Source organism: Anabas testudineus, chromosome 24 (genome assembly GCF_900324465.2).
Source record: "Anabas testudineus chromosome 24, fAnaTes1.2, whole genome shotgun sequence".
In the NCBI taxonomy this organism is placed as follows: Eukaryota; Metazoa; Chordata; class Actinopteri; order Anabantiformes; family Anabantidae; genus Anabas; species Anabas testudineus.
Window position 1 is genome coordinate 3,035,757 of NC_046632.1, and position 27,977 is coordinate 3,063,733.

General features: G+C 38.2%; 1 protein-coding gene across 1 annotated transcript; it reads right to left on the reverse strand.

Moving 5' to 3' along the window:
• Positions 1–11,700: 11,700 nt before the first annotated feature.
• On the reverse strand, positions 11,701–27,729 carry opn5 (opsin 5). Its single transcript, XM_026341903.1, has 7 exons — positions 27,643–27,729; positions 25,118–25,262; positions 20,904–21,023; positions 13,656–13,826; positions 12,651–12,985; positions 12,317–12,561; positions 11,701–11,767 (listed from the first exon to the last, which is right to left on the reverse strand). The coding sequence occupies exons 2-7, from the start codon at positions 25,245–25,247 to the stop codon at positions 11,701–11,703; spliced, it is 1,068 nt and encodes a 355-aa protein (XP_026197688.1). The 5' UTR covers positions 25,248–25,262; positions 27,643–27,729.
• Positions 27,730–27,977: the final 248 nt, after the last annotated feature.

Genomic DNA, 27,977 nt, shown 5'->3' on the forward strand with positions numbered 1-27,977 from the left:
TGTGGCTTTTATTTTAAGTGTTAAAGTTATTTTAATACAGCAGCATTGGTTGGCCGGCAACTAGCTTCAGAGTTTAGAACTGCAGTCGTTAGTTTGTAAATTTATGCATGTTTTCAGAAGAAAAATGATCACATTGATGACAACACATTGATACTTAATTGTCTTAATTATATCAAGCAAAATGCCAAATGTTTCTAGTTCCAGCTTATCTGTTACCTCTGATTTGCTGATTGTTTGTTGTATGCAACAGTAAATCTTATGTATTTGGATTCTGAACAAGCAATTTGATGATCGCCTTGGGCTTTAAGAAAATGAGATGGGTATTTATGACTATATTCTAAGATGTATACACTAACTGAATAACTGAGGACATATTTGGCTGTTTAAGTAATCATCAACTGTGTTAAAACTACCTTTACTAACTAAAGGAATAGCACATGACTTCAAAATAAACAGAATTAAATGTCCTTTTAGGCAGTGTAAAAGCAAATATGGTAATATGTATATCATGTATCAAACTAAACCCCTGGCTCTTTGTCACAAACTAGATTAATCATCCACTGCAGCTGCTCATGAGCAGAAATCAGCAACATGCTGCAACTGTGTGCATGAAATAGCTACGACACAAACGCTTGAGCATGTATTTGCCCTCAGACAGAACTTATGAGAGGGCAAATGGATGCAAGCAAATACTGTGTGTGTATCTTTTTGTGATGTGTGTGACTTCTGTTGCACTTGTACCCTCACAAACCTTCCTATCAGATGTCAACATCACCTGCGTGAAATAACGCAAACCTTCGAGGCAGCGGCAAATGAACAAAGCAGTCTTCCATAAATGCAGCCAAGTGCATCATCTTACTGTAACTGACCAATTTTTTATGTTGTTTTGGGTTTTTTTTTTCTTTTCTTCCAATTCTGGCACTGGCAGCCAAAACTAATCGCTCTGGACGTACACGCGGAGCGATTGCGGATACAACTGGAGCCCAGACTTGCATACGGCGTTCATGAGCACCACCAATCAGAACTTGAACTGTAGTGAGCTGGTGATGTACGGGAATGTGTCCGTTTCAGTTTATTAGAAGACGTATGCTTTTGAATGCTCTGAGTATTTTAAATGTCAACTCTTTTTCTACTGCCTGCTATGTCGAAGCTATAAATAGTATGCCTACGATCAATCTTTTTTACTTGACAGAAAAAATACTGGATTTTCATTAAAAACACTTTTGTCTATGAACACTTTGTGTGATTTATTGTTGTTTTTGATGTAGATCTAAAGTGGAACCAGCTAAAAACATATGGATACATATGAGAGCATAACTACTGTTTGATAAATGATAACTTCCGTGCTTTTATCTAACTGTAAGACACAATAGATGAATTATTTCATAAATAAGTGTGGTAATTATGCAACATCCAGAGGCTATGGTAAATATTTCAGAAGCAAGAGGGGAAGTTGGTGATGGAACTTAAAAGCAACAGTGTCCGCTTAGGGACATGGGAGACAACACAGAGGATTCTGAAATGAGAGATGGCCAGTTTCCTGTTTCAAACTGTTACAGAGTGGCATCAAGACTTTTTAAGCTTTAATTCAAGGGTCTGACCCAATTGTGGCATTATTCATTCAGGAATTACGGACATTTTCATTCACACACCTTTGAGGTCTTCATAGGTCCAAACCAAACAGACACATACAAGCCAACCTGAATCTTACATGAATAACTTAATATAATAATAATAATAAATTTTTTTATAGAGCACTTTTCTAAACATATGTTACAAAGTGCTTCACAAGAGAGACAAAAACACATGTAGCCCAACAAGATCAATAATATCTCAATATATCTCAAAAAGACAGACTCACCCTGCCTCGCTACGCCTCAGCTTCGCAAAGCTTAGCAAGCTGTATAAATCATTCAAGTCTCAGCTTCCCACTTTTATGACGCAACCATGATCTAGCGGGAATTTCATGGTTTATGCTGATGATCTTATGATCTCATTTTCAAATTGTAGTTTCAGACTGTCAGCATTAATTAGGTCACCACAGCCCTCTAAATGCAGGTTATTCACAACAGGAAACCTAATTGTGTTCACGAAGAGGACAAGATTAAATAAACAAATTCGATAAATAGTTCCAGGTTGGAAATATATGTGCGTCCCTGTTCATGTAGGACACCAGTGCCCTTAAAAAGAAATAACTATTGTTCTATCTCCTATTGCTAAATGGTTGCCTCCCTTGATGTTTAATTTTTCATATTTTGATTATGTCATGCTTGAAGTCAACTTGGATGTACTGATCCTAGTAAACCAGACAGTCAAGGTTAAGATTTACAGAAACGCAACTGACCCACACATTTTCAGAGAATCAACAAGAGGCACACATTGGCTCAGCTAATACCATTTCCCTAATCAACCACAATCACTTAACTAATTAATCGAAGGATTGCAATATCGCAAGTTTATCGCAACATGACTGGAGTAAAACAAAACTAGCATCAACAGCTGCTCTTGACCTCCCTACCCACAAATTACATCCATCAAAGTGTCTTTTAGCAAATTAACTAACTGCTCGAGTAGTGCAGCTCTCTGCCAAATGAAAAAAAAAAAAAAAAGTAGTGGTTTTACTGGGCAGCTTCAGTGTGTGAAACTGTGAAATGATTAAAGTGGCAAGTTGGATGGTGTTGAAATGGGTTGTGTGTACTCAGCAAAGTCTCCAGTGTAATCAAGAAACACATACAATAGATAGTGCACAATGAAATGTAACATAAAATAATATTATTAAAAAATAGTGTTTAACTCTTTAATTTGTGCCAAGAAAAGACAAATAAAATAAAATGTTATGTTATATAGGAAGTAAGTAACATTCAATTAAACAATAATGATCAAACAATTGTCATTGTTTATTTGAATTTTATTTATTAGTAAACATCCGAATTAAAATCTAAACCATGTTACTGTTATATATTGGATTTTATTTTATTTTTTTTATTTTAGTGTAAAGTTTAATATTACATCAAAAATAAAATGACAATCTTATGTTGTTAAAAAATAATATATCTGTATACAGTAATATTTTGTAAGTTAAACCTTAAACACTGTAAAGGATCTTGAGATGACTGTTGTGATTTGGCGCTATACAAAAAAAAATTTAATTAAACTGAATTAATCTGCAGATTAATAAGTAACTGACAACAGTGCAGTCCTCTAAATATCCAGCTCCTATACAGCTAAACTGCAGTTGCAAATAACTTTTTGCAGCTAACATATCAGGTTTTCAGGACAAGTATTAAGACGACATCTTGGTCATTTCAATAAATAAATATATTGATTCGGAACAGTACAGTGTCATCAGTCAACATATTTAATATTTACACACTCACAAAACTTTAGGTTAAAAAAAGATTGTGGTGTAGTCCACAGCTTCTGTAGAAACATGGTAGCCCTTGTGAAAGGCAACTTGTTAACTATGTAGTGTTCTAAACACAACTGTTAGTATTAATGATAATATCATTATGAATTCTATGTTCCATTTCTTCTAATATATCCCTGCACATCTTACACACTGCACCTTTAAGCTGCTTTTATGGTATATGAGGAACTTACTTATACTTAGTTACTAAAACTAAGGCACAGAAAGGGAAGACATTCCCACATGTCCTCCTGAATGTAATATGCTACAGAGCACTAATAACAAAAGCCTCTCGCCGTCTGGCACCATGAGAGGAAGGTGAAGGTGAAGACGAGGAGACGGAGGCAGCACCTCCGCCACCTTCTTCCAAACTCCACCTCATCCTCTTTCACGCTTGCTTTGCCTGAATCTCTCCAGAAATAAAATATTCATGGAAGCCCTGGATTTCATCTGCTGCTTATCATCCTGCCACCCTCCCCAGCTTTGCCTCTGCTGCTGGGATGGCTACCGCAACGGCTGCAAGTTGAAGAAGAGCTCCTTGCATGCATGCAAAGGCCAGCAGACCCCCCCCCCCCCCCCCCCCCCCCCCCCGTCCCAGCCTCCCTTTTTCCTCTTTCCTCTTCCCACCCACACAGAGACGCACAAAGAAGAGCGAAATGGTGAAACGTACAGTAAATTGAGGGAGAGTGGGTGTCTTTCTGGGTGCAGATACCACAGCAATGCAAAGGAGCGAGGGAGGAGATAAAGCAGGAACAGATGAATGGAGCTGGGAAGATAAGAGAGCACCACCACTGTATGAGCCTGTGATATCAGCCGCTGGCTCTGAAACTCCTCAATTCACAGGGGCTTGTGATTTTTTCCCCCACAGCAAATATGACCAAAGTAACCACAACATAGATGACCGGGGGGGGAGGGGCAATGGCTTCATTTTTTAGAGCATGTAAAATAATTTGACAGAGTTGCTGCTGCACATCCTGAAGCTGCTTCCGAATTTGAAACGAAGGGCAGCTGCTCCACCTAGAGGCTTCCTCTCACCTCTCACCACAGATATATTATTTCTCAGCATAATCACAAGCTGGACAAATGGACTCCAGTCAGCGAATGTGACATGCTATGACATGAGAGTGTTCAAGACTTTTCAAGGTTGGATTTATGACAAAGGATTTTTCGCTGTTGCCTAGCAAAGGAGGACGTTGCCTGTGATGTAGTTGAGGTACTGTGACCTGACCCAGGCAAGAGGCATGATGCTCAAGAACAACACTCCTAATACAAATACATATACTATACAGTTCATACTGTTTTTCTAATAAACATATAAATAAAAATAGGTTTTCATAAATATAAAAACTTGCAAAGTTCCTAAAAATCTTTTTTTTGTATCTGTAGCTCCATATGAATAGTGTTTTCCATTATTTTTGTCTAGTATTTAAGGACAGCTGTGTAGCATTTATGCATTTGTTGTTTGTCTAATAGGTAATATCGTTTTGAGGGAAATCTGTTTCATCACTATAGAAAAACTGTAACTCGTGTCCTTCACTGCCTTTGCAGTTGTGGTATTCATATAGTTGGCCACTAGAGGGCAGGGTGCACTGTGGCAATGTGAGACATCAGTCATCAGAGAGTGGATCCAGGTGAAGCCTAATGGATTCTGAATTTATCCATCACTAAATAAATTCCATCAGAAGAAAGAAACGGTTAAAGTAAAAGAAAAGGGTTAAACTAAACATTTGTTTTCATCGATCAAGCGATTAGAGTAAGACTCTATACACATATATGTATTCAGTCCAATTCAAATCTAAAATTGGTCTTCCCTGTGTCATAGAGCTGATAGTATTAATTACATTTCAATTCAGTCCATCCAGTCCTTTGATTGATGTTTAAAGATTCACTCTCCTGTGGACAATAGATGTGTATTGATCTGGCACTGGCTGATCACTTACTCCGCTGGTAAAAGCCTGGTTTTAGGATGATTTATCGTCAGTGGGCAGGTTTCTCAATCCTTACTTAGAGCACTGTCCTGAGTGATTTATCCACCGAAACCCCAGGACAATAAGCATTTGTATCAGCGCTACTGCATCTGTCTGATACAGTAACACAGTTTATAATTCTTATGCCTGAATCAGATTTCTCACACACACACACACACACACTTTAGTCTATTGCAGGATTTTTCTTTTTCTTTCCAGTACAGAACTAAATTACTAACATCAACTACGTCACGCGCACAGTCAGACTATTACATTACTGTAGGGAACAAAAAGGAGACAAAAAAACAAACATCTCACACAAATCTAAGTGCATTATTGCACCTTTATTTGCAGTTTACAGATGTTACGGAACAAAACGAGATAGGATTTCAATACAAAATACAGTAAGTGATAAAACAGTGCAGTCGGTGTGCAAATTGTGGCGACATCTCAGTGGAATGGTACAGAAGAGTCAACACACAGTTGTGATGCATGTGATGTTTCTGGACAGATTTAGTGTGACTTCTATTTCTACTGTGACGTCCACAGCAATATTACAGTCAGAGATGAGTGAGATTACAAGCTGCCAAAAAGTGGTTTCCAAAGCACTAAACAGTTTTGAGTTTGTTCTTTTTGCATGATAATGTGACAAAAATATTTTTTGCAAACCTACCGATACCAAGTCACATAGGTGTAACGCAAGACAAAGAGGAACATCGAATATTACACCAGTGAGTACGATTTCCCATCAATACTGCTCCACATGTATTCTTTCCTTCATTCCCTCTTTACCTCATCATCATAAAATATATATATATATATATATATATATATATATGTATATATATATATATATATATATATATATATATATATATATACTGTATTAGGTTGGATTTGTATGTGGTGCCACTAGTGCTAAATGTGTTTTCATCTTTGTGCCTTTAGTAAATTAGTAAATGACTTTGTATTTAGTAACCATTGTGCTCCTCTGTTGTTTGCATTTATCAAGTCACCTACCACACATGTGCTTGAAAAGCACAAAATAAAACCATTCTATGAATTTTACTGTACATAAAACATACAAACATGTTAAGTTGCTCAAGTGGGATTGGTGGTTTATTATATGATTCTGTGTACACTTATATTTTGTAACGTCTTTAACCTTACGCTGTAAAGTGCCTTGAGTTGACTTTTGTTGTGATTTGGCTCGGTACTAAAACATTTATTAAATATTTTTTCACTACTACAAATTTCAGGTGTTTCTGTTTTTCTGTTAACAAATTCCATCAATTCCTGTAACTTGACTGCCGTGTGACCCAGTTCAATATTTACAAAATATAAAACAGTTTATGGATTATGGTGAATAAATGATGGATTTTATATCGCCTGTCGAAATGAATAACAGTAATAACATAAATACTGTTACTATCTGTGAAGATATACTTCACAGATAGCAGTAGTTGGCAAAACCAATAATAATGTACACTCACTGGCCACTCTGTTGTACACCTGTACAATCTAACATAAATATCCATTACAGCAGCTTTTACAAGGTTAGAATTTCTCAGTTTGTGTTAAAACTATCAGAAAGGTGATCGTTCTGCTATATGTTGATTATGGAAGTCAGTGGGTGGTGAAGTCGTACTCTATCAAGACTGTGTGTGAATGAAGGGGACATGAGATTGCACAGGTGTACCTAATGCCTGTGAGTGTAAGTACAAAACCAAATTTGAACAGTAGCAATTGCATGTGTTAATAAAGATGAAAAACAATGTTTTATATTGTAAATGATTATAAAAGTATGTATGTGTAACGTGTGAAATCTTCAATTCAGGGTTATTATTATTAATAAAACAACAAGAGAGCACACACTCATAGAGTGTTATACTTATAATTTATAATAATTGTGCATTAGTTGTATTTATTAGTCATTAAGGTAAGTAGTCATTATTCAGAGTACACAGTACTGTGTGCTTCCCGTTTCCAGTTAGCTTTAACTCTATGTCGACATTCTCATTCAACTCTGCCCAGACCTGAAATCCCATAATGTCATTTGACCAACCAAAGTAGAAAGCAAAATATAAAACAATGTCTTACATTATTATATGGAATTAATAAACACATTATTTAGTATGCAATTTCTAAAGGTGCAAGTGGACTATACAATGGCCCAATGCAGACAGCGCAGATGTAAAGAAATACTGAGCTGGTGCAGTTATACAGATTTAGGAAAACACAAGAACCAAGAACATACAAATCACCAAAGAATATTTCAGTGGTCAAAATAATAAAAACATGTAGTCCAATACAAAACTGTCTGCTACATCCAATGTAAAAATTGCGGCCTCACTCGAACCAAAAGTGCTCTCGTGTTGGATTGCAACAGGCTGCAGTGTTCAGGACATTCTAGAAAACTGCTTAAGAGCTGCCAAGTTTTATTTGGCTCCTGAGAGTTGTGCTATTTCCACTATTTTGCTGAATTGATAAATCGAACTATTAATGATCACTTATATGCTTATGTCATAAGTATGAACTTAGCATCTTTGTATTACAGCATTCATCATAGGAAGCATTTAAAAGCTATTTATATTCTGAATCTGATTATTTCAGTTAGCATTTAAATCTACATTAATGAATGAATTAATGGCTTTTTTTGATATTGTCTGGAGCAGGTTGCCTTGAATTGTATGGGGGGGGGGACAAAGTGTCACTAACTGATGATAAATGTATTTGTTTGAGAAACAATCTAACACACTGGTTTTGATATGTTTGGGCAACAAACTGAAAAATACAGCTTTTCTGAGCATGAATATAATCTATATTACTGAGAGTCAAAAAAAAACACCAACCAAGGCAGGCTTTGCACATTTTGCTAAATAGCTTGAAGACTTGAATGGAAATATGTGAAAACATGTACAAATGGCACTTAAAATGGCAGAAAGCTCAGTTGGGCTTGGAAATATGTTCCTACTAATAATACATCTAAAAACATGTCATGTGTGGACTGCAGGTTTTGTAATCAGGCATTCAAGGGACGGTGTCAGGGTGAAGTTGAGCAGCAAGAGAGAAAAATATACACACATATTAGATTGAAAATTCTGTGTATAAATGTGAATAACAAGTGTCCCTGCGAGATAGACTGACTGTCCACAAAATGTAAATCGTGGCTATCGTGACTCAAAAAATATTTCCAAGCATAAGAAGAACCATTTATAACAATATGAATTATGAGACATTTGATGTGAAGTTAGATTGTATATCTATATTTTACATTAAAATATACATGGCACTAATGAGTTTCTAGAGCATCCACAGTGTCTGAACAACATATAACATGGCACCCTTTGTATCAGATGACCTGAGGTTTAACTGAGCAAAAGTACAGAAATGTGTAACGTGTCTTGTTGCTGGGTGTGTCTTATCAGTGACTGTTCAAACAATAAATGGCACCTAACGACCACTTTTGGTTGTAGCCATGGGTTTCTACCTGTAAACAATGCATTTGTTAGTAAAAAGGATAAGTCACCATTGTGCGTTTACACGTGCTGGAACCTTGAACTTCCCTGGACACTGCCCAGGTGAAGTGCATGTGAGAACTGAGTCAGTCATGTTCAATAAGATTGAAGGGACCTCCATGCTACCTCTGCTCATGAGATGCAAACTCATCAGTAGGTAGCGTCATGGCTTCTGAAACAAGCTCACTATTCTTTATTTTGTTATGGGGATCTATAACCCTCTAAATAAGGACGTGTACAGAAACATTCTGCCAATTTTAGAGAAATACATGAATACTAACTAGGACAAGCTTCATCATGCAGCAACAATGATCTTTTACACTGCCTCGAGGCCGCCGCCTCGTTTGCTGCATACAATGTACCAAGCAGACGTGGGGGGTCTGTGAGGAGGTGTGTGAGGTTTCTATATAAAAAGGGCTCAAGTCAATCACCAGACCTTATCCCAACTGAACATGCATTTACCTGCTAAAGAGGAGACTGAAGCAAGCAACCGAACAACATCTGAACACTGGACCCTGCAGTGAAAACCTGGAGAAGGTGCAAGAGGAAGCCAACAGTTTGGTGATGTCAGTAGGATGCAGGCTTGATGGATTATTTGTAACAAAATATGTACGGGTTTTATTAAAACTAATACATTTGCTCACAAAATTTGGGTCATCTGGTACAAAATGTGCTACGTTCTGCTTCATTCAAATAAAAGCTGAAATTTCTGCTCATCTTTTAACATCTTTTGATCTTTAACCCAAATGTCTTCAGTGTACAACAAACACAATTGTCCTTTGTCAGTTCAATACATCTGGAGGTGAGTGTATTTCACCACATTAACCCCTGCTGGCCTAACCCCACTCATACCCTTTGGTATTCGATCATGTGTCCTGTCTGCAGCAGTGTAGCAAACAATACAGATTTAACATTGTGAACGTCTGGACAGTGCATGACTGTGTAGCACATCAGACATTCACTGTTCACAGACACACAACTCGCCTCATGGTGCAGACACACAACTACCATTCACATGTCCGTTGACCATATTCTCTCTCTAACCTTAAGCAAGTGTTTCAGCGGCCAAAGTGTCAGCTTATGCTCAAACAGATGTAGCTCATGCAACACAATGTCCGACCACATTAAAAGGTCAAGCGTTTATAGCTACTCCATATGGTGCACTCGGAGGCAGGGTGAAATGCCAGCTGTCACAGGGGAGTGATGTGATATTTTTAAATTTGGGGATTACACACATTTACCTTTGGAAACTCCTGGAAGACATTCATAGTTTGGAGTTGCAGATATAGAAGAATATGTTGGCATTTTAACCACACCTTAACAGTACTTTTATTTACCATTAGCATTATCTGTCACTGACCTTACAGTAACTACTCTTTTCTTTCCAGGTGCAAATACATTTTAATCGGAATAGTGGACACGGTTCATCCCATTCCACCTACTTAATTCGAGATTACCCTGCTGCCGAACTTTCTGACACAAAACCTGAAAACATTTTGATTTTCATGCGTATGGTGTGTCAGCAAAAAGGCAATCTACCTATTTATAGTGGCACTAGCATTAATGCTCTTTTGATTGCAGCCGCTCAAGATTTCCAAATTCAAAAATTCCTCTAAAGTGTAATAAGCAGCATTTTGGATCCTCTTTGTTTAATTCATACCTAGAAATAGAACATGTAACATCTCCAAAACCAACATTTATTCTGTTTGTGTTAATATTAACACATTAATTAACCAGGATGTATTGCGTTAATGTATAATCTTTAAACAGGCTGATTGGTGTAGTGAGTAATTCTGGGCACCATTAGGTCCTGCATGTGTATGAGAATTTTATGCTTAAGCTAATAGCTTAAATCAAAACGCACAGAAATGAGAGTGGTATAATTTTGTTCATATACATTAATTCTCATGAAATCAAGTAATTATATTTCTGAAAACATATCTTATCAAATCTTCATATTTATATCAATAATATTGTTTTGGCTATTTCAAAACAACAGCAAACCCTATACTGATGATGAAAAATGATCCCTGAATTAATTTTTGTTTCAACTGTCTCCTTGTTAGTTATAACTGATAAAAATCCCATAAACTTGATGTTGTTTCTTCGACTGAATAGTGATTGTCCATCCACACCCTCTGCAGCAGTCCATTTACAGTAGAACACCTGCAGCTGTTGTCGATGCATGCTGACTGTTTTTGCAAGTAAAGTGCTTCCAATGCGAGTTCTTGTAAAGAGTTGAACTTTGCACTTGTGAACAGCTCAGACAAAAAAAAAAAAAAAAAAAACTGCTTTTGATCAGTGCAATCACAAAACCCTGTTAATGGGAGTCGAGTTACATAAAGCCTCCTTGGGTGCAGTTTTTAACAGCTGATTTGACAGATTTGACGAGGTTCACGTAAACTCTCCTGATTTTTTTCTGTCTGAGATGTTGAAACATGTTAAAAAGAAATATGTATAGCCTTTCCACTCTTTTGATGATGAAGATTCATAAGGTGACTTTGGTTTGGAGACTCTTGACGTTCTGAGAAGTTCAAAGAACAACGCTATATTAAGTGAGAGAACAGTAAGGAACGTGCTTCCAAAAAAACAGGCGGTGAGGAGCTGCGAGGAACAACACAAAGATCCAATGTGGGTGTACAACAAGCAGCAGGACTTAAACTACTGCCACCAGAGATGAGCAGTTGACGCTGGTGGCAGACAACAGGCAGCGTGTCACTGGGTAAGTGTACGGCACAGAGGGCTGGGAACAAGGCAAAATGTCCAAAATAGAAGAGGTAAGAGGCTCAGCCAGTTTAAAGTGTCTGTCTCACATCTCAACGTGAGCTTGTCTGGCCGGTGGTGTGTCCTTCAACAAGCCTGAAATGGTGTAGAACCTGCGGCGAGAGCACAGGCATTAGTCAAATCTTTCGTTGCTGTTTTTTAACGCATGAAACCAATTACACTATTTTACACTTCCTCATTCACCACATTATACACTTTAAAAGGGTACTGCTCAGCCATCATCATGAAGTTCCACTATTGTCATGTGTAGTGTCACTGTAATTCATGTAAGCTCAGCCACAAAAGTGAAGTGTAGTACATGCCCCCATTTTCTACATGAAGCATGGAAAATCTGTGCAGACAGTTGCTATTTTTTACTGTGTTACTTCACTCCTGTATCTTATATGTATATTCTTTGACTCACAATGGAGAATTAAAAATAAAAAGAGAGAATCAAATAGATGCAGCAGAACCACACCTTCATGTAGCACATAACATAAAGCATAAAGCAGCCACACAGGAGGGGACGGAGCTACGGATTATGAAGGAATGAATGAGCTGATCAATCAGCCAATCCAGGTACAACTCCAATCCTCTGCTTCATCTAACACAATAATGATTAACAATTGATCTTTATTAAAGAAAAAATATATATATCTTACCTTGACTTTCTAAAATGTCTGTGATTCTTCTGAGCTTTGAAACAGGTGGATTTTGAGCACGATTTCTTCAGGTCCACCACCTGGTAGATTATGGGGTTGTACATGGCTGAGGACTTGGCCAGCAACGTGGGGATGACAGACACGGGGATGGGTACTGTGTCCGGCTCACCAAACGCAGACACCACTGACACCACCGCATAAGGAATCCAGGCTATCAAGAAGCCTGCGCAGATCAGCATTGCCACCTGAAGGTGATGTGACACATGTTCATTTACGAGATTTGTCATCACCAGTGTACAAGCAGTACTGAAGCGTGTGCTTTCCTCTCACCCACCTTTGTAAGCTTCATCTCAAGAGTGTGGCTGTTTTTGATGCGTGTGTCAAAATGCGAGACCTCCTTTGTGGAGGACTTGACCTTGAAGATGATCATGACGTAGGAGAAGACAATAATGAAGGTGGGGAAGATCAGACAGAAGAAGAGGATGGCTAAAACAAAGCTCTGGCCAGACACGGAGGCCTGCGCCAGCCACCAGTCCAGTGTGCACGAGGTCCCGAAGGGCTCCGGGGCGTAGTTCCCCCAACCGACCAGTGGCATGGTGGCCCAGAAGGCTGCATACACCCACACAAAGGCCAGGTAAAAGAAGACATGGTGACGTTTTAGCCATGTGCCTGACAGCGAGAGAACAGAGAAAGAAGGAACTGACATTACGAACAAACTTAATTCAAACACTCCAACATTATTTTCTAACTCTCACCTTTTGCTTTAATGTGTGGGTCGCATGAATTGTCAAACTAATTATTAGAATTCCAAATAATTTCAGTAAAGTAATTAGCTGTTGAGTGTTACTCACCCTCGAGCAAGAGATAATTTCTGTTGGTAAAATCTTCTGCCCAACTAAAATTAAAAATGCATTTTTATGCAATTATTCTGCATATATTAGAAATGGACATTCTTATTGTCAATTCAGAGTCAGATCCTTTAAATTAACTATTATCAGCATGCAAGACAGGCTACAACTTTCCCTGTTTATCATAGACATAACATTTGCAATGCATAATTCAAGCCTGGGGGCCAGAAGTCAGGAGGCACCCAGGAGCAGTCAGTCTATTCTCCTTTGTTACTACAGTTGGTTTCTTTAGGGAATAACATAGGAACAGCTACAAATTACAAAGAATGAATGCTCCAGGTATGAGCTTGGAACTGCAATGTAGGTAATTACTGTACTTGTATACTGTATTGTATACTGTTATTTAGGTTAAAATTCATTCATAGTTATGTTGAGTACTGATCAAGAAATGAAATAATACATATGTTTATTTAAAGGAAACACTGACATACCATATCTGAGATGGCAGATCTTGAGGTACCGGTCCAGGCTGACCATGGTCATCGTGATGAGGCTCCCACAACCGAAGAAGAAGCCTGCCCAGCCATAAAAACGACAGCCTTCCCAGCCAAACAACCAACGGTGGGAGAAACTAGATACTATGAAAAAGGGTTTTCCTGTTACTGCAACGACAGAGGGAGAATGAATAAAATGAAGTGAGAATGGACTGAAACTATTCTTTTATTGTTGTTGGGTTTTTTTTTTTTATTCAGATTAAATACTGGATAACCTTCTCCACTTGTTGCTAATATGTACACAAGAGTATTTAAGAGATCCCCATAATCATTATAGTCTACCAATCATTCCTGTTCCTGCATCACACCCTAAAACTCCTAGATTACAACAGGAATGAAATGACAAAAATGAAATCGCTGACCTTGCCTTGAGGCGAAATAACTGAAAGGAAATCTGAGGCAATATCTTGCAGTGCTGATGACAAAAGCCCCTTTCTCCTTCCCCAGTGTTTCAGAGTTAGAGGATAAAAGGCATGAGCACACGTGACACAACTTGTGACAACTTGTGACAGGAATGCCTCATCACTGAAGAACAGAACGAAGTGACAGGAGAAGGGCCACTGACAGTTCATCTGCACACAAACTTATAAATCTTTAGGTGAAGCTGGTCTGAAAGCTGATGGTCCTGAGAATGGGAATGCTATGGTAGCTGTGCTATTTTCTGCATAAGACTCCAGTGTACTCCTTAATGCAACAAACCACGCCGACTCCCTGATTATTGCGGTGTGTGTCAGATGTGGGTCCCACTTCCTGGAGAGCTAGACAGGCCAAAGGGGCTATGTGTTGTAGCGAGGCCATGTCGCATAAAAGGGATAAACACCAAAACCTCTTGAGGCAACATTGCATGAGACGTGATGAGCCGCAACATTTTCTTAGAATCACTGAAAACACAGCGGGTCACACAGTTGCTCACATGGTCGGAGGCTTAATGGCATCTGAACATACTGAGTCACAGCCGTAACAGCAAGGAAGCATTCAGCTCTACAAACCAGGAACTCTTTTGTCAGCCCTTTGGCTTCTCTAGCCAAGTTTAGTTATTTGTCTTCCAGCTCACATGTAAGGGATTAGCACATAAATGGAGGATATGTAGCTGAACGTTTGCCACCAAGGCTCAGACCCTGCTACTCTCAGCAAATGTTGATCACTGTCCAAAATAATGGGCAGGGATAAGGAGTCTACAGGTGTATTAATAAACTGATTCTATCCCAACCCTGTGGTACGATGTACCCTGCCCCTCACTCAGTGTCAGGTGGGACCAGGTTCATCTCACTACCTTACTAGGATTGGAATGGTGTCTCGAGTCTGTTGTTTACAATTCTTCAACCAGTTAACAATACATAGAGGACAAGAAGTCATTGGGTTGTCCCAGACTTAAGTGTTTAAGGTCCTAAAGGGGTAAAACTAAGATCAAAAAGTGTCAGTCGTCAATGGTTCAAGACCAGGTTATTCTCAGTTATAGCCATCACAGCACCAAAAAGAATTTCTTAATAGATTAAAATGTATTTGAAAGGTTTATAAACCTTTTGGTTTAGTGTATAGTCATTTATGTGATGATCTGGAGGAACACACTACGCCCTTACATGTGCTCCTAAAGAGCTTAACGAGATAACAGGTCAAGCAGAGAAGGATTAGTGAGGATTACAGCACTAAGGATGACATGAAGTAACACAGCCTCTGCCAGATTTGACAGTCCGCAATAAACATATGTATTTCTTTAAACCACAACGCACATCATTGACAGCTTAGCCACATGAATTTGCCAGAGAGATATCAGTAACATTGATTTACCTATGTGTGTAAAATCGATGCTATTGTCGTGCAACATAGGAAACACATAAAGATTATAATATGTTCCCCACAGGGAATGCTACATTACGCCTTGCTTTTCATATATGTGCTCTAAATTCTCGTTGTGATCTGTTGCTGCATTTTTATTAAAATAATCATCCTCATCCTAGTCCCTTTTGGATAATTGAATTATTTTCGACATGCTAGGTCCCTGAATTACCCCACAAGTGTAAATACAAACTCCCTATATTGTCAAAAGAAACAAACATTAGGATACTTCTTGTAGACAGGCTTTTAAGGTGCCAAGGGTTATTAATAAGGATCATTGTCTTATCCAGGGAGTCCCAGAGTGCCCCAGTCCAGTCCCAAAATGAATATCTTCTTAAAAGTAATGTATCAAATTAAGTATAATACAGCTGATATTTCAGCGGGTCAGATACATTTGTAATCATAGTGCTGAACCAGACTTGGAAACAGAAGTCTCTCAGCCAGCTGCACTTACTGCAGCGTGATTGGCCATGCCTCTACCAGTCTGCTTTAAAACCGAGAATATCATGTGTTTCCCTACAGACGAGCTAGAAACGTACAGTAACCTGCCTGAATTTCATGAAAACAAGCCTGCAACAACAAGGTGCAACAGTAAAAGCTGATTAGATTAATACAGTGTTGAATAAACAACCAATGAGTAAATGAATGGTACATCATGTTCAAGATTTGTTCTATGGGAAACTACATCTTAAAGCTGACAGGTTCCAAGTAGTTTCAAAGTCAAATATAATCCAGTGGACTTGGTCATGCACCTCATTGTGCTCTGCGTGATGTCAGGTGCTACTCCAAAGCTTTGTTACAGGACTGCAGCACCTGCTGGTCCAAAGAGACTTATCGAGCCTAAAAACATAGACCAGCCTACATCTCTCCTAATTTCAACACATCGATCTGCCTTTGGAATGAGAGGCACAGCTGTTTTCTATTCTTTTTTCGGTGTTGTTATAGCAAGAAAACACTTTTGTATGAATACTACCATGCATTATGATCACTGGGTTGAATAGACAGGGCTTATGAAAGGCGCCTCAGAGATGCAGGTGCACTCAAGTGGACAATGAAAGAAAAATGGAGAGGGAAGATGGCTTTGCAGATATATGGAAGGCAGAAAGAAATTATATGTTCTGCCTTAAAACCTTCTAGGGACTGTTTGCAACCACAGCACCCAACAGCCAAAGCGGCTGAAACAAAATACAAGGAGCAGCAGGCGAACACAGGCGTTCAGCAAATTCTGATCAGCTGTAGAAAATAACTGCTCACAGTCGGTTTAGTCTCAAACCCACAGCGCATTAAACTTTATCACAGATAATAACTTATCTGTGGGGAGGAGGGCGTTTGTTGTTTAGTTGGTTTACATGCACCATGTATGTGGTCGTGTGACCATGAATGCTTCTCCTTTCAATCTAATTGTGGATCAGAACCCCATAGTCTTGGTTTGTCACAATGCTACCCCTGTTGGTATCATCTGACTTGCCCGTTTGATTAATCTAATCCAATCAAATTCTGGTCAGAATGGCAAATGTTATGAAGCAGAAGTAATCTATGTCCAATCAAGAATCTGATTGAGTCATTACACCCCCAGGTAACAGAACAGCAGAGGTCATCAGTAGTCTGACCTGTGTGCCTTTCTGGCCTTTTCTATTAATAAGCCAATACCATGATTCACATCATAAGGCAGGAGAGGAGAACTTGTTTGGACTTGTTTAATAACAGAACTACTGCCCGAGTAGCTAGCGGGCAAGCGCATGGGTTTCATAAACCGGCTTTGTTCACTTTTCAGAGCGCACATGGTCTCTGGTAACTTCAACTGTGTCTGCACACAGCGGGGCATACACAGGTCAGCATCCCAGACTGGTCTGTGCTGCTGTCAGGATCCAAACAGGCCTGACAGATGAGGTCAAATGGCACTCGCAGTCTGTTCACATTTGATATTTAGACGGCCTGCATCGTGCTAGGTGCTGCTGTGCACCAGTTTTTTTTTAAAGTCCTGAGAGCTGGTCTCCGCTGGGCTTTTGCATATGAAAAAGAAGATTGTTTTTTAAAAGTGTCATCAGACTCGATGCAGCAGGTCCTTCAAAAGCAGATGAGCTATTTTGGTTCACGAAGGCGAGGGTGAAAATGGTGAGTAAACAGAAAACTGAGCTATAACCAACCATTAAAGAGCATGTGTGGGTGTGTGCAGTTAACTTGTAGCGGCCTGATGTTACATGATTCAATCAGTCTAATCTAGTGAGTGGATAATGGCATTGTAGCACTTTAACGAGTTTGAATTAACTTCACTGTGGACAACATTTTATGTTAGAATCTTATTTATAGGTGAATACATATAAATGCAAACCGCTGACACTGCAGTTCATGGGCATCTGCTCTACTAACTGAGTCTAAAGGTATGTGTCGGAAGCTAGATTTGAACCCACCCCTCCATGAGGATCCCAGAAGGGCTCTTGGCCGTCCTGACACAAAACCGATTAATGAACATTCAAAATCGATCCACTCTACTCTGCCCTGCTCTTCAGGTAGTTGTAATTATGAAATGACAAGAAAACAGGAACGCTCCAATACACATCGTACTAATCAGGCAGGAATAATTAATAATATTTAACCCTTTCATGCATGGTGGTCACTTCATAGTGGACACTTCATAGTGGACTATTTAAAAGCTGTTTTCTTCTATGTGCATGGGTTCGGAGAGCTGAATTCCATTTAAAATTGTGTGTAGAGATAATATTATTATATATTGACAATATTTCTGATAGAATATGTTCAAGAATGAAAAATTTAGTGATGTTGCAATGCATTGAGCAGTGTTAGAAACCATAAAAAAATTATTAAAATTATTATATCTAGTATTAGTATATATAACAGTAGTAACAACATTTCAAAATAATTTCTTAGCTTTGAGATACAATTTCTTTCTGTGTTTTTGGGAAATTGTTTCCCCACTTTAAAAACTTGAATTCATGCAGTCCACCTGAGTGGACAGGTAAAGAACTCATTGAGAGTTGCAAGTAAAAAAAAAAAAAAAAAAAGCTTTATTTTTTGGTTTTGTAAGCCCAAAGGGTAATAAAAGCACTGAGAAAAAACATCTTGACTGTGGCTTTCATAATTCATGCATGAAAGGGTTAATGATAACCCTTTCATGCAATAAGTAATAATAATTGAATTCTGTGGTTAGAAGAGCAAATTCAACCTTATAAAAGACACTATCTTTACACTGAGTCTGTGTCAAAGGAGTCTTTGACAGCCTCTGTTCAAATTAAGTCTTCAAGCATAAAGTGAATAGTCATATCTTCACTATAAACGATCCTGTCATGTCAATTTCTGACGTTCAACTGTATTGAAGCCGCGCTGCACTGACCTTTAGCACTGTTGGAATGAATGAAAGTAATTAGCTTATAGCTTGGATTTGAGTCGATAAAAAATTGTTGTCCTGCTCACAACATTAGCATTGTAGCTAAAGTGGCATTATTTATTATAGGGTAAATACTGCACTAACCAGCACACAACGTGAAGCGCCAGGTCCTATATTTTCCATGATAAGGTCACAGGTTTCAGTCAGTTCATATGAGGTAGTCCGGTGGTGCAGATCAGATACAAATTGAGTTACTCATTAATTCGACAGCAACAACCTGCTGCTGGAAATGTTTGTCATTATAACCATTAAATAACATGGCAGGAATAGCACAGAATGTTTTGTACAGCAGCAATAGCAGTGTTTAATGCCTCCACTTTCTAATGCATAAAATGTGTCCAGTACAAGGTCACCTTAATATAATGTTCAGGAGACGTTAATTGTTTTCACAGGCTAAGTAGCATTTTCCACGGCAACTAAAGTCATTTTATATCCATCCCCTCGTATACTAGCTGAAGGAAAAGCATGTGTAACACTAACGATGGGACAAAACAGAATAAAAATGTAAATGTCAAAGCATCCCAATGAGGTCAAACATATCTGGTAACAAATCAACGCAAAACATCAGTTTCCAAAAGTCATTAAAGGAGAAATCAATAGGCACTCAGTTTGCTGTAATTATATTAATGCCAGGCCTGCGAATGATGGCCTTTAAGGGTTGGAACAATTAAATGGTGACAATGTTTCAGAATGCTACAATGAATGGATTTGATAAATGAAAGTTAATGAAAGGCAGCCAACAGACAGGCCCATCTTATCAAGTCGAAGCAGCTGTGGGAAAAGAAATGATTGAATTCCTCTGACAGCTTCTTTTTTTGTGTGAAATTCACTGCAAGTAAATAAATAAAGAACATTTAAAACGAAAATGTAAATAAATTTATACAGTGTATAATTACAGTGTGTATGAAGAACTCAACAAGAAAAGAAAAATTAGCTGAGACTTAATTTATATTCATGTTTGTTGAAGTTTCATTGTGATTCCTGATTATATTTTCACTATTCCATATAAAGTACTGCATAATGATGATGACCTACAGTTTGCACTGTTCCTGTTCCTGAACACAGCACATTCCAGGTCGGCGTGTGTGCCAGATGTAATGAAATGCCTTCTAGGTATTTATTAGGTAGGTAGATATTGCATTCATGAGAATAAGACAGATGAGGTCACACTGACCTGACACCTGAAGGATATCTGTCAACACAGTCCTGAGACATGGTTTTCATGGACAAGAAGTCACAGTGACCTTGACCTTTGACCACCAAAATTGATTCAGTTCATCCTTCAGTCCAAAGGGACATTTGTTTCAATTCCTTTAAGGCGTTTCAGAGAATTCTCAAGAATGAGATGGACAGACAGGTTGACGGGCAACCCAAAAACAAAGTGCTTCTAGCCACAACTGTGGAGGTATCAAAAGTGTAAAGGCGTGAAATCAAACTAAAAGGTGTAAATACATTCACATGGATAATAAATCTCTACTCCTCCCCAGTTGTAACAAGGAAACCAGGCCCTCTGTGGAACTGTGTGATAACAGCAGTTCGTCACACTGAAATCATACATGAACACATTGTATGAATACATTCAATCCTGAGACTAATTGATTCAAGCAACAAAAAGAAAGCAGCTCCAGGATATTCAACACATAATGTCACACAGGAGTCAAATTAAGCTGCTCACCTGGTCGCTAATCAGTTCCACCTTAACACCAAAGGCACTGATCTATATGAGCTGCCAAGCAATGTGAAACAGAGCCAATAAAAACAGTTGGTTGCACTTAAATGAATCATAAATGTGATTCAGTCATGTTTGCTGTGGCTAGTTAAACTTTTACATTATTGACTAAAAGCTGGTTTTCTTATGGTGATGGATGTGAGGAGCAAAAGAAAAAACAAAAACATCAAGTCAAATAATGCTGAACTTGTGCTTATAAAATATGGTCCATTACCTGAGATGCCAAAGTCGAAGATGGCTAGATTAACAGTCATAAGCTCCGGTGGCTTCAACTTGGTCTTTCGTTTGATGGTCATATAAATGACATAGCCATTCCCAGTTGCAGACATTATTCCTGTAAGAGAGAGACAGAAGTCATGAGTGCTTCCACAGACACTTAAATGCACTGTGAGTGTTCAAATTGGCTAGTTCAATTAGATCAGTTCAACAGGTGACAACCGGGACTGATGCATACATCTTTTCAAAACTTCAAGATGCTTTTGCACATTCGAACGTACACCAAACAATGAGCTCTAATCCAACCTTACTCTCCCAATTACGGCCACATTTTTAAAGTTAGGTAAGTGTTTTGTTGCCCAAATGGAGATATTAATAGGGGGGTTGCTACTTTACAATACATTTCCTGAGACTACCTCACTGTAGCCCATTTTACAGTAATGCTTAAAATATACAATGTGCCTGTTACACGTTACATCAAACGTCACGCCACTAATACAGGTGTGCTGATAACTGTGTAAAACTTTGACTAGAGCAGTTTTTAAGTGCAGTGTAAAGGTGTCTTAAAGAGGAGGACACCTTCTCATTAATACTGTACAGTGGTGTTTCTTGTTAAAAGGGCTTGTTAGCGTCCTAGACATGCCTAACACTGACTCATACCAGGCCTTAATCAAGACTTAATCTGACTGAACTCAACTGGTTGTGCCACATTTAAGAACCACATCTAACCTGAAAAACTAGATTTTTGCATAATTACATTTCTTGTATAAACATCACTCAGCAAAATAAACCTCAGCAACAAATATTTATGTGTTGTGTAGACTGGGCTGAGTTAAATAATGACATTAGCTTTCAGTATATGTCTTGACTTGAACACATCTAAACTTACATTGGGATGACAACAATGAAAAGTGATAAAAAATGTATTATTTACACATGTCACTACTTATAATTACTTCTTTTATAAATTCCTAATCAGCAATTTAATGCTGGCATCTACGCTGATTTTTATACACCACCAACAGTAAGTTAGTGTTACTATTCATTCTGCTCCAAAGATCTCAATTCCAATTGATATTGATTTGAAGGTTACACCCGCTAGTAATGGCACCAAGAAAAAACAATCATTCACAAATGTCTAAATCTCAATGTTTTGATCACTGTCTAGTGGATATAAGCATCCAATGTTCTAGTCTTTTTAATTTTATTTACTTTATGCTTATCCTAGTAAAATGAAATCATTACCCTGACCCTTTTAAACACTGGATGGTTATGTACGGTATCTTATATGATAACTCAATTAACAGTCAAATGAGACACCTTTCTCTCTGACTCAAGAACTAAATGAATTCCTTATTTACAATATGCCTTATTAGTAAAGGTAGGACAAACATTTTCATCTGCTATCGTCCAAATATTGGGAGCAAGACTGGGAATACTAGCAATATTTTCTTTTTCTTTTTTTTTTTGCATCACCAACAATAGTATTGAGGGGAAAGATTTTGGAGGAAAATCCACAGGAAGAAAGGTGCTCCGTCAATTTTACAAAACCTGTGTGTAAAATAGTCCAGCTTCAGCTTGAGCAGCTGAGAACACTTTGGGGGTTACTACCAAAATCTGGCAGAATCTGGAGAAAACATCACATCTCTAAAAAATACCATGGGTTGGGTTAACAACAATTAATCCTTCAGTCATAAACCTGATGCCTTCTCAGCTGCCTTCCATTCAGCCAGTTTGAACAGCACAAACACCCTTTTAACTGCTAAATAAACCCGATTCATTCCAATCATTTATGAGGCTAGTACAAGTAAAATGGCAAATTAAATGAATAAACAACACAATGAGCACACTGTAAGTCTCCTCATTTCCATGCACTCATATGATGCACTGCACCAGGAAAAGCTGCTTTTAAAAATAAAAGCATATACAGGGCTCTAGGACAAGATTTTGGCTCTCAGAGCGTTCCCACATTGAGCCATGTGGGAAAATTGTTTTTAAAAATGGAAAACCACAGAGAGGATCTGAATTGACAGAAAATAAATCCTATTTCCTGCTGTATCTGTCCTCCAGTTAATGGAGCAGCTATTTTACATGTTGATCCATATTAATTTATTCATTTGACAGTATGATATGTTTTACTCTTTCCAACAGTTGGAAACAATGGGCACTTCTGCACAATAATGTGTTGTTCTGCTGCTTTATGAATTTTTTACTGAAAAGCTGCCAACCTCAGATTTTGTGTACCTTCAGTTTGCCCCTCTAATCCACATTTCTGGCATTTTCAACTGCAAGGCCAACATCTTTGGAAACGAAAAATCTCATACCTTAAGTTGTCGTTATTTTTCTGAGGTAATGTACTCTCGTCTATAAAAATTATATAAATATGAATATAAATTATAATTTTCATACTGAAAAAGAGGCATTAAGAGGCATTGTAAACTGCTCAGTGTATCTGGTGTACTCAAAATTAACACAAGAATCCTAAACTCACAAATTGGATGTGTATGTCCCCTTTACCGTCACACTGAAGCCTTAACAGATGTGGTTTTGGTGATTTCCTGATGTTAAAAAAGGAGAAAGTAGCAACTTGACAATCTGTAGACTTCAGCCAAGCGTGATCCCAACAATGCCCCACTCTGTACTCCTGCATGCCTGAAGCTGTATCTAGAAGACTTTCATTTCCCAGAAATGTCAGTAATTTGATTTAGTGTTGAACAGCAGTAATCTCGGTCATGTTAAAATTAAATTGTTCTTTAGAAGCATACTAATTTAAACAAAAAAAAGATAATAAAAGCAAATTGATTGAATTGATTGAATGATTTCGGGGTGGGTGGGTGGGTGGTCGCTGTGTGCAGCATGCAGGAGGAATGACTTGACACAAAACGTACACAGTGGAAATGAACTGAGTTGTGTTTACAGTGCATCAGCAGAGCACGTCACATGATGAGAAACACCACGCTGTGCATATAAATCAGGATTCCTGAAGGAGATGAGTGCGATGTGCGACGCAGATTGGCTCAAAAGAAACACCCCCTCACTTGCTGTGTATAATTTTACCAGACTTTACTACAGACTATTACCTGCTGTGCTTGAACACCTCATGCATGTTTTTATAAGTTAAATCTGGTCGTGTCAGCTTAGAAATATTACATTTATGAAAAAAAAAAATTGAATAGTTTCTTACCACTAAAAATTGTATTAAAAACAGCAAATATTGAGGCAGAAGCAAGTTCTTTTTAGTTATATACCACTGTTATAGCCCTCTCTGGTCTTTTGCTTGTTATGTGTTTTCACTTTTACATCAGGCAGCAGGTAACAGGAGGCCCCCTCCCCACTCTTTCAGAATTGAGCTGGAGCTTTACCCTCTCTGCACATCTGACATCCCACTACATTATATTTATGATAATAAATAGCTTGCTTATTTTTGCCTTGGATGTCCCAAAGAGAGGGAGACAACAAATGTTGTTATTTAACAATATAAATCAAATAACATTTTAATTTTAATGTCTGGTAGAAACAGTGTTCAAACAGTAGTGCTCTTCAACAGGCAGTCTGGGCTAATTTTACCGCTCGTTCATCTGACTGCCTTGGACTGAAGCTTACAAACGCCTCACGCTTCTTGTTAAACCTTTACCAGGAAGCAAGCGGGGCTAATTTTCCTGACATGACAAACCAAAATGTAGAAAGTGGATTGAGGCAAATTCTCCATAGATTGTTAGAAGCATGCTGGCAGATATGTTTTGGTATTGACATTCTCACAAACACTGAACCTTTCTTCACCCTTTTTCAAAGCCACAAACGTGACACTTACACATTATTTATAGATTCGTCGGTTCACCCCTGCAGCCTTTTTTTTCTTTAACTGCCTCCATTAGAACATAAGATGTTACAGGACAATCACGATACGTTTCCTTCTTCACAATCAGCCAAAGCAGCCAGCCTCTGTGTCCTGATAATGACAGATGAAACACTGATCTTCTTCTCTACATCCCCATGAAAAGCTACACGTTTTCCATTTTCAGTGTACAAGAGGCAGTTCAAGGGTTATTGTGTTCCACAGACTGGAACTATTTTTTAACCACCTACCTACCTTGGCGCACAGGCAGCTGATTGCAGCAACACTTGATGCCACTTGCAGTGAAAAGAAGTTACGTAATCAATAAACACACAAAGAGATGGAGAAGAGAGTATTTTTCACAATAAGAGACTTACCTATGATGCAGATGTAAAAAGCCGCTACAATATCCGCCTCTTTGGACAGTTTCGAAGCAAAGGGGTCATCACGGAGGAGATAATGGGGGATGTATGAGTGTGTCTGCGTCGCGTTCTCCATTATTCCCATTAGTGGGGAATTGTCCTGCAAAATATCAAGATCTCAAGTTTAGGTTTGAATCAGTAGGAATCATAAAGGCACATTCAGTGGAGCTGTTTCAAGGTCCTGGCGATTATCACACTTGAAATGATGGAATCCTTATTAAAGTTAGGAATAACACCTGTGTTTTTCCTGCTATGACGTATAAATGTTTTGCCTTCAAAAATGCCCATAATTAACTCAGATTATTATACGTTTTAAGAATGAGTTCGTGTTGTGAGGCGTTCAGGGACAGTCCAGCGTGGGTCAACCGTGTTTCGAAAGCCCCCAAACCAAAAAACGAAACCATGGTGTGGCTCAAAAATTGAGGTTAGAACCAAACTATGGAACTCAAAGAAAAGTGCCAGTGTTAACAGAGTTAGCTAGCTGTTTAGATTAACCAGATTTACCGCATTACGGTTGCATGCCTCCTCTAACCAGGGATGTTGTGGTTTACACACATGCCTGTCCAGGCACATAATCAATGAAGTTGATGCATGAGTCCAAGTGGATGTTTGTCTCAGATCAAATCTGACAAGAAGAGGCCATACATGGCGTCACAGTGACCTTGTCCTTTGACCACCAAAATGTAAGCAGACAGGCGGACAGAAGGACAACCTGAAAACATCATGTCTCAGGTCCTGGTTAGTGTTTTTCCTCTTTTAATTTAGTTTTATATCTATACCCAGCAGAAGCAGGTCTACAGGATGGGCAGTTGTAAGGTTTGTTCCTGAGCTGATCATTCACTCTCTAAAATAAAACACATTTCTCATTAAAACTGATAAATGAAAAGGATGGATGCAGCTACAGGTTGATCCATGCATGCATTTAAAAAGACCATAACCACTCGTCTGAGACAAGATGCAATCTCTAGTCTCTGGCATTACAGTCACATGCACTACACACTCTTCCACGTGCCTGACCTCAACATGATAGGTTTTCTCTTCAATGCATAAAGGACACACTTCTTCCTGTATTCTATAGAACATGAGGTCATGCGTATGCTGATTTGTTCAACTGTCTAATGTAAACAGAACAAACAGCATATTAGTCTCACTGTGCACTTTTGAATATGTCACAAAATAGTTTTTCTATGCACTATGATTAAAAAACGCAGGATGTTGTTAGACTTGGCCCAGATATTTAAATTAGCAACTGGGTTCATCTCCTGAGAAATGATCAGATGCATCGATTGATAACACAACTGGCATCCATGGCAACAAAGTCTACATCTTTTGTAAACATGGTTAGCTAACCAGGATGCTCAGAGGCCTCTTACTACAACTGACCTAACAGCTCCTGGGGGAATTGTGTTGTCATGCTTCTGTTTTTCCACAACAACTAATCCAGTGTCCCCAAAATCAATTGCTCTCGGAGATGTGAAAATATATATCGGAAAGCGATAATTGGATATCACCAACTGATTATATGACATATTGTGTGGTAAAAAGGTGACTCAATAAATGACAATAATTTATGACAGTGATTTAACTCTGGAGTTTTGTGAAACTAGTGAACCACGTGTTAATATTTATCAGCTACAGAGCCACACACGGACATTGACATATGTCTGCATAAAAGTAAGACACAACATGAAATCAACCATAATTGAATCTATATAATACAAACAATTAGTCAAGTGATACACATAGATCACACTTGAAATATTGTGGAAAACAATCCAATCTAATTATGAGTGTGGTAAAAGTGTGTGAACCCATGCCTTCAATAACTGGTTAGAAGCCTTATTGCACCACTGACATCAACTTAACACTTAACTGCTTATACAACCTGCACATCAGGTTCCTTCAAAGAACACATTGTCAAACAAATCATGGAGGTTGGTTGGCTTCCTGCTTCAGGTCCTTCCACGGCATTTCTAACTAACTAGCATAACTATAACTTCCTCCTCTGATTAAGAAGATGAAGTATTTTAAGTATATTTATTTTAGTAGTTATTGTATTTCTACAGACCCTAATGTCCTTTCCTGTGCATTATTTTGAACATTTAAAGTAATGTCCTTAATTTTACAAATATTTTATTGCTTTTATTGTGCATCTTTCAAAGATATTTCACATTGTTAGGATAAGTTAGGGTTACCCATGAGTCCAGGGTTGTATTGTTTTCTTCATCCAAAGAAAATGCTGTTGCATATTAGTAAATAATAATAATAATAATAATAATAATAATAATAATAATAACAACTAACTTTATTGATCCCCTTTGGGAAAATTGTTGTTTAGATAGCTGCAGTAGATGGCAGCGCTACTCTCAATGTTTCAATGTCTTGTGCAAGGAATTGAACCAATAACCCCTAGGGTTTATGGATTTCTGCTCTACTAATTGAACTAACAGAAACACCTCTCTGTGTAATGCCTTCCTCACCAAAATTCTGTCACAGGAACGCTGCCTTTTGTTGCATTAGCTTCGACTGATGTTGGCTTTTTTTTTGAACCCATGTTGTGGGATCCTGGAAGAATAGAAAAGACATATTGAAAGCATTTTTTTATTTAACTGCTATAATAAATATGTGTATTCATATATTAATACTGTATTATAATTTAAACAAGGAGTAATGGGTTTTATGGGAGAAGAGAGTCTGTGCATTAAAAGATGAGCCATAGTGTTTCTAGAAAATATGTTTAATATTTCTGTCTATTCAGCCCTAAACTGTTTTCTGCAGACCTCCCTCACAGGTCTGTGCAGGAGAAGTCAAACAG